The 7,855-nt window shown below is 31.9% G+C and overlaps 1 protein-coding gene across 1 annotated transcript; it reads left to right on the top strand.

Annotated features, from left to right (window-relative positions):
- Positions 1 to 479: 479 nt before the first annotated feature.
- LOC126884447 (uncharacterized) lies at positions 480 to 7,496 on the top strand. The gene is made up of 5 exons (XM_050650377.1): positions 480 to 1,121; positions 1,551 to 1,979; positions 4,529 to 4,765; positions 5,931 to 6,249; positions 6,309 to 7,496. The coding sequence occupies exons 1-5, from the start codon at positions 719 to 721 to the stop codon at positions 7,147 to 7,149; spliced, it is 2,229 nt and encodes a 742-aa protein (XP_050506334.1). The 5' UTR covers positions 480 to 718; the 3' UTR covers positions 7,150 to 7,496.
- The last annotated feature ends 359 nt before the right edge of the window (positions 7,497 to 7,855 follow it).

The following is a 7,855-nucleotide window of genomic DNA, read 5'->3' as shown; positions in this document are numbered from 1 at the left end:
ATAAATCCCAATTGGCTTACAGAAAAGGAACTCCAAGTATTCACTGATGCCGAATAAGGTTTATAACAAACAACTAAGTGTATTTTTCAAAAAAAACTAAACAAATCCGCTGTTTTTAAGTGTATTTCCTTGTGGCGTACAATGTACGCCACGCGTGTAGTTATGTTATAACTTGATGCGCGGGTAGTTAAAGGTTAAGATAATTAATTGTACTGAATAAATTATAATTTAATATATTCTTCAGCTCACTTGGTTCTTCAGAAATGTTGTTGATGCTTCGTTCATACGAGTAAAGCGGACATTGTGTAAGAATGTGCTGAACTGTTATCAGGCTTCTAAATCTACAGTATGAAAGACTACAGTCAAATGCACTTAGCCTACGTTTGTTACCGACCAATCACAGCAAACGTAAGCTAGTGACACAGAACACAAAAATCACAAAGTAGTGAAATATCAAGAAATACCTAAAGTAGTGACAGTAGTGTCATGTTAATGAATTTTGTGAGGTTATGACTTTTGTGTTTGGCGGTTTTTTAAGATCAAATTTTCTTTGGGCTGGCGGTTACTTTCCAACTTAACACCAATTATACATACATACACATACAAAATTTCAATTTTAGCTTTTTTCATTTCTATTTTTGTTTTTAATTTGTTCAATCGTTTTAAAAATCTGTTCGTTAGAACACTTAATTTAATTACCCAAGACTTTTTAGCAATTATGGATTCTACCTACCCATCTACTTCAACAAGTTCTCTTCCAGGAGCCTGCCATCTTTGCAGCAAAATATTTAAAAATGTGGAATTACGAAATCGTCATATCAAAAGAATACACAAAACAGATGTTCCGCCCAGGGCTAACAACAAAATGAATCAAAATCACATCATTTGTCCGTTATGTGATCAAGAAACTAATTTTGAAAGTCATGAGAAATTACGAAAACATCTCCAGGACTGCCACCAGCTGAGTATTGAACTAATAACTTTTGAATTTTCTAGCAAACAAGAATATGATACATGGAAAGATATGCAGAAAATTGAGACAAGTTATGCATGTAGTAGAACAATCCGTGGAAAGGAACATAAGATAATGTACTATGATTGCAATAGAAGTGACATACATGGTAAGAGCAATACTTTGTTACTTGCAATAATTAAAACTTATAGGTACAGTAGAGCGTCGGTTATCCGAACTAATTGGGGGACATAGGTGTTCGGAAAACCGATACATATTTATAGTCATACATATTTATCCACAAGTGAATAAAAGCCATATTTATATGCCTACATATTTATTTATTGATAATGACAACTAGCAACTAAACAAAAAAGTGCAGTCTTTGCAACAACATAATTATTTTTGGATACAATAGTGAAGAAAATTGAAGATATTTTAAGCGTCAATTACTAACACTTGCTCGGTATTTGAGTGCGGGATGTGGGAGTCGATAGTTCGAATAAGCGGTCGTTTGGTTGATCGACGTTCGGATAATCGACGCTCTACTGTACTTTGTTACTTGCAATAATTAAAACTTATACTGATCTATCTTTAGGATATAAGCCCAACTATAAAATTAGGACAGAGAAATCTGGTGGATCAATTAGAATAAAAGGAGTGTGCCCTTCCAGACTGGCTTGCAAACTGAGAGACCAAGGACAAGTTTCTGTCAGTTATTGGAAAACACATGTTGGACATAAAGAAGAATTAAGAACAATGCATCTGTCAAAAGCAGAAGAAAAAACGGTTGTAGAAAAATTAATGGCTGGGGTGCCACCCACTAGAATTTTAAAAGATTCAAGAAAATTGGAAGTACCACAATTAGATAGACTTGCTGTAATAACAAGTCAGGATCTCAGAAATTTGACCAGAAAGTATAATATACACAAGAAACGAGATCAAAATGATATGATAGCAGCAGCCCTAAAGGTTCAGGAATGGAATGCTAACAACAAGAATTATGCTTTCTTATTCAAGAAGGAAGGTAAACACCATTTTTTTTCTGTTTTGTAGCTACCAACATTATAAATAATTGTACTCCAATTTGACTTGTGTGAATTGTTATCCTTGCATGGCTCATATAACACACCTTGCTCTTAAGTAGAATTAACAACATTTATGCCTTGATACAAAATAGCAATAAACATTTTTAAAATAATATAATGTGCTAAGTTTTAGTTATTAACTTTTTACATTAAATCTAATTTTGTTATGGACATAGTGGTGGTATATGGGGTAAATTTAGTGGTTGAATTGTTACCTTTGCCTCCCTCAAGTAATAAATCTCCCACTTGTCAGAAATCAATAACTTTCACCCCTTAAATAACTAAAGTCCATTCATTTTACAAATTCCCAACTGTAAACAAACGCACATGGAAGCTAAACAGGGTTGTCCTGACGTATTTCTTAAAAACCAACATGCTACCTACAATTTGAATTTGCAGACTGACCAGTTTGGACCTGTAAAATGAGAATCCGCCTCTTTTAGGGCAATAAATTACATTTAACAGCCTCTTGACGAATGAGAGGACGAATAGTAACTTTGTTTATAGTTAGGAATTTGATATTTGAATGTGGTTTAGTTTTAAATTTTACCCATATATTTTTGTATTTTGGTGGTTAGCATGTTAGATCACGTAAGCACTGATGATGATCAGTCATCCGATTGAAAACTAGTTCTGTGATGTAGCCCTTTTTTTGGGATTTTAACAAATGTACCTTTTATAAAGGATTTTAGTCATTTTTAGTTTTAAATTGTCCTTTTATTACCATCATTGCTACTTTTTGGGTCTTGGCCTATTTAAGAGTACATACTTCTTTTTTTATCTGTTCCCAATATCTAATCTTTGGTCCTTTAGTTGTGTTTAACTGGCATTTATTCCTTTATTTTCATCTTTTTCTGTCCTTTCCACATGCCCCTTCTACCTCGAGTCATCCTTTATATTATCTGTTGTTCAATGTTCTTTTGTATTCTTTTTTTTTGTTTTATCTTCAAGCCCTCTATATGCTACCTTTCATATTTGGACCCTATTTCTTTGTTGGTATTTATATTCTGGCTCTTATTATACTTTCTACCATATGCTAATCTGAACATTTTTTGCCCCTCTTTGAATTAATAATCACATGATCTATCATATTGTGGTTCAGTAGGTACTGTAACTAGGTAACTCCAAATTTTTGGGGTTTTTATCAAAGTTATCTACTTTAAAAAATATCTTTCTGGTGCTATTTAATTTCTACAATAAAATAATTATTTCTGAAGTAAAATAGTGAATTTAATAGGAAATTTATATTGTTATATTTGCAATGCTATAAGTAATAAGTAGATAACAATGAACTGTAAGCAAGCTTAAAAGATAGAAGTAATATTACCTATTTAAATATTCAATAAAATTTCAGTCTCTTACCATTTATCTTGAATTATCTGTTAAATATAATATGCCGGGATGCTTTTAATTTTGTTGAAGACTACGATTAGGCCTGGATCCCACGTACCAAAAACAAAGTTTATTAATAGCAAGCTGAAAATTTGTTAATAGCTTAACAGCGTCTAGTCACACAAACTTTGAGGTACAGGAATACTGGAATAGGGGGAAGTTTTAATTGTGGAACAAGTTACAGGTTTCAAACCTCCCATGTATTTTGTTGGACAGAACTTGATTTGTTACCCTTTCATTAAACTTTCATGCAAAAATCAGACAGCTATTTTTTTGCAACCTGCTAGTTTTCATTATCATAAAATTGTCAGGATAACATGTTTCACAATTAAAATCACGTCCCACAATTAAAACTTCCCCTGTTCCCATACATCAAGGTTTGTTCGACTAGACACTGTTAAGCTATTAAGAGGAAACAGTAGCGATCAACAGGTAGCAAAAACACGTTCCAAGATTGGGGCTGTAATTTTGAATATTTTTCGAGATATTTGGCACACGTATTCGTAATATAATAAAGAATGGCGGTACAGAGCCAATTTGAAAAATATATTAAAATGTGGAAATTACTCTGTAATTAAATACAATATTAAAAAACGAGCCTGTACCGTCATTAAAAAGAACAAAAAAATACACTTTCTTCAAATAAACTTTTTAATCCGATGCCTAGATTTTGTGTCATTTTGGAACTACTAAAATTTTTTATTCCATTAGTACTTCCAAAATGACACAAAATCTAGGCATCGGATAAAAAAGTTTATTTGAAGAAAGTGTATTTTTTTGTTCCTCTTAATGGCGGTACAGGCTCGTTTTTTTAATATTGTATTTAATTACAGAGTAATTTCCACATATTAATATATTTTTTAAATTGGGCTCTGTACCGCCATTCTTTATTATATTACGAATACGTGTGCTAAATATCTCGAAAAAATATTTAAAATTACAGCCGCAATCCTGGAACACGTTTTTGCTACCAGTTGATCGCTACTGTTTCCTCTTAACAAATTTTCATCTTGCTATTAATCAACTTTTTTTGTACACGGGATACAAGCTTATCAATTTTGAATGAACTAAAAATTTGGTGGTTTATTTTTATTAGGAGAAGATCATGATATATTGAGAAAAGAAGATTTTGCGGTAGGGTTCATGAATGCGGTGATGGAAGAGAAACTACTAGAATTCCCGAACATAATTTGTGTCGATGGGACACATGGGACAAATAAAAAAGGACTGGATTTGACGATTTTGCTGGTGAAAGACGATAGAAATGCTGGATTCCCTGTTGCGTTCCTTCTGTCAAATAGATTGGACCAACGAATTCAAGAAGTTTTTTTAGGTATGTATTATACAGTGTGTCTGTGTAACTTGGAATCATAAGGGAAACTTTTTTAATATCAATTTTACGAAAAAAAGTTATTCTTCATAAAGTGCTCTGCATAGTCTAAAACCTAAGATGCAACCATCAGATATCAAATTTTATCAATAATATACAAGGATGTTCAAAAATATGGGTTTTGCTCATGAGTAAAGTATTATTAATTTTTTACAATATCGAAAAGTGTTATTAAGAAAAGTTGTTTGTAATTAAAATTTATGTTATAATATGCATTTACACTCTTCTAATTGAAAAAAAAAATTGAAAATTTTCCTCAAATTACGGATACGCAACATTAATTTTTATTTAGAATAACTCCGATATTGTTAATTTTGCGACAAAAAGTTATTCTTTATAAAAATGTCTGAATAGTCAAAAACTAAGATGCAATCATAAGATATAATTTTTTTTCAATTTTATAAGAGGTATGTCAAAAAATATAAATTTCGCTCAAGAGTAAAATACCTTTATAGTTCACAATATTTCCACTAAAAGGATGTAATTGCATATTAAATCATAGTTTTTAATTCTAAAAAACTTTTTATAATAACAAATTTCAATATTGTGAAAAATAAAGATACTTTACTCTTCAGCGAAATTCATATTTTTTGACATACCTCGTATAAAATTGACAAAATTTAATATGTTATAATTGTATCTTGGTTGCTAAATATAATGCGAACTATAAGGAATAACTTTTTTTTTCGCAAAATTAATAATAACGGAGCTGTCATAAATAAAAATGATGTTGGTTGTCCGTGATTTGAGCAAAATTTTCAAAAAATTTTTTTTCAATTAGAAGAATGTAAATGCAGATTATAACATAATTTTTAATTACAAACAACTTTCCTCAAGTACAATTTTCGATATTGTGAAATATAAAGGCACTTTACTCTTGAGCGAAATTCATATTTTTTGACATACTTTGTACACTGTTGATAAAATTTTATATCTGATGATTGCGTCTTTAGGTTTAAGACTGTGCAGAGCACTTTCTAGAGAATTACTTATATTCGTAAAATTGATGTTAAAAAAGTTTCCCATATGGTTCCAAGTTACGCAGACACACTGTATAAGTAGTGACAATTTAGGACTGCTAACTAACGATTATTTTTAAAACCTTTAGATGCCCTCAAGAATAAGATACAGACAGAAGTTAATGCGGAATATTTCATGAGTGATGATGATCCTAAATATTATAATGCATGGAAGAAGATAATGAGACAAGAACCAAGGAGACTATTATGTACGTGGCATGTGGTGAAGAACTGGAACATTAGAGGAAAGAAAAAATTACAGGATCCAACTTTGAAGGCGCAAATGAAAAATGAACTCAGGCAGATTATTCGAGAACCAGATGAAGATAAATTTAAAGAACTATGTGACAAATATGTATCCAAACTAGAAGAGGCAAATGAGATAGAATTTGTCGATTATCTGAAAAGGTAAATAATTATATGAAATCATACATTTTAAGACACCCTTAAGTATTTTTTTTTTCTAGACAATACTTGGCTGAACACAGAAAAAAATTGTGGCCCTATTGTTACAGAAGAAATGCCGGGATTAATACCAACATGGCAATTGAATCACTCAACAATCTACTAAAGACGAATTACCTCAAGAGAAATGCAGCAGTGGGGATTGAGAAGCTACTGGATACAATGGATGAGCTAGTTGAAGAAAAAATGTGGACGAGGATAGTTGATATAATACGACCAAGCGCAAATAATTATCAAGACAGGCTTTCAATAAGAGCACACAAACGGGCAGCATCGATGAAAGGCAAACTAGAAGAACTGGTTAAGGAGACTGCATATGGCCATTATGAGGTAAAATCCTTTAAAGGTATGAATATATTACGTTATGTAAATTTTAGACAAGTGTGTGAGAGTGAGTGTAAGACATTGTTTTGTAGAGTGTGTAAGATTTGTATTCACCGTTATTGGTGTAGTTGTGATGACTATATGGTGAGGAATACCTTGTGTCAGCATGTGCACTTGGTAAGAATGTATGAGGAGCGTTTGGGTAGTAACTCTGTTGTAGATGATGCTGCAAGGTGTTTAGGAGAAATGTCAACTATCAAATCAAGGCATGAGGAGGAAATTAATGAATTTGTCAGAGGGAAGCTAGAACAGACAAATGTGACCCAGGAAAAAACCAAAAGAAGTCTTCAACAGGAATATCTCATTAATGTGTTGAACGGATTAGATGACCAAGGTTTTACCGAATTTATAAGGAGGACTCAAGGAATTCTGGAAGAAGTTAATAATAAGGCAAAGAACATTACGAAGAAGCGAAAAATGGAGACTCAGGAGTATTTTCCTTCAAAAAAAAAGAACTGATTAAACATTTTTTATTAACAATTTTTGTAGCTCACATGCATTCTTGATTTGTACCTGTATTGATTTTTTATTTACAAGATCATTAGTTAATTTAACATTACAGATTTTACTTGAATAGTAATAAATACAGTGAAATTTTATAAGATTATAGATTATGTTACTTAAGTTAGGTCTGAATTTTAAAGCTATGTTAAGTAAGATGTAATTTGATAACTTTTATATGAGTTGTATTTTTAAATTGGGATCTACTGGGCCGTAGGCGAGGTTTAGAGGGGTTTTACCTTCGCCATTGCACCAATAACGGCGCCCCCTCTCCCAATTTTTAATAAAGAAATTTTAAACAGCCATTTTAGTGTTTTTTTGATTTGCAATAGTTATTTCAAGTAAACATTAATTTACTTAATTTTGTTCAGAAATAAATCTCGAAATTCGATTACGTTTATCCAAATGCGATGTCTGGTCGACTATTCTCTATGCAGTTGAGACATGGACCCTTGAAACATCAACCGTAAATAAGTTGGAAGCCTTTGAAATGTGGATCTACCGGAGAATTCTCAAAATTTCGTGGACATCGCATACCTCAAACGAAGAAGTGCTGCATAGAATATGCGAGGCAAGAGAACTTTTCAACACGGTGAAAGTTAGAAAAACATCATACCTAGGCCACATACTGAGAAAATAAGTACCAATATGCCCAACTTATAGT

Source organism: Diabrotica virgifera, chromosome 1, assembly GCF_917563875.1.
Source record: "Diabrotica virgifera virgifera chromosome 1, PGI_DIABVI_V3a".
NCBI lineage: Eukaryota > Metazoa > Arthropoda > Insecta > Coleoptera > Chrysomelidae > Diabrotica > Diabrotica virgifera.
The sequence above is the reverse complement of the archived record's forward strand: the minus strand, read 5'-3'. Positions and strand labels throughout refer to the sequence as shown.

Bases quoted from the DNA above. Each gene is read 5' to 3' on its own strand.
- LOC126884447 (XM_050650377.1), top strand. From the start codon at position 719: ATGGATTCTACCTACCCATCTACTTCAACAAGTTCTCTTCCAGGAGCC. The intron at 1,980-4,528 runs GTAAACACCATT...TATTTTTATTAG, and splicing joins TTTCTTATTCAAGAAGGAAG to GAGAAGATCATGATATATTG. The intron at 4,766-5,930 runs GTATGTATTATA...TAAAACCTTTAG, and splicing joins AATTCAAGAAGTTTTTTTAG to ATGCCCTCAAGAATAAGATA.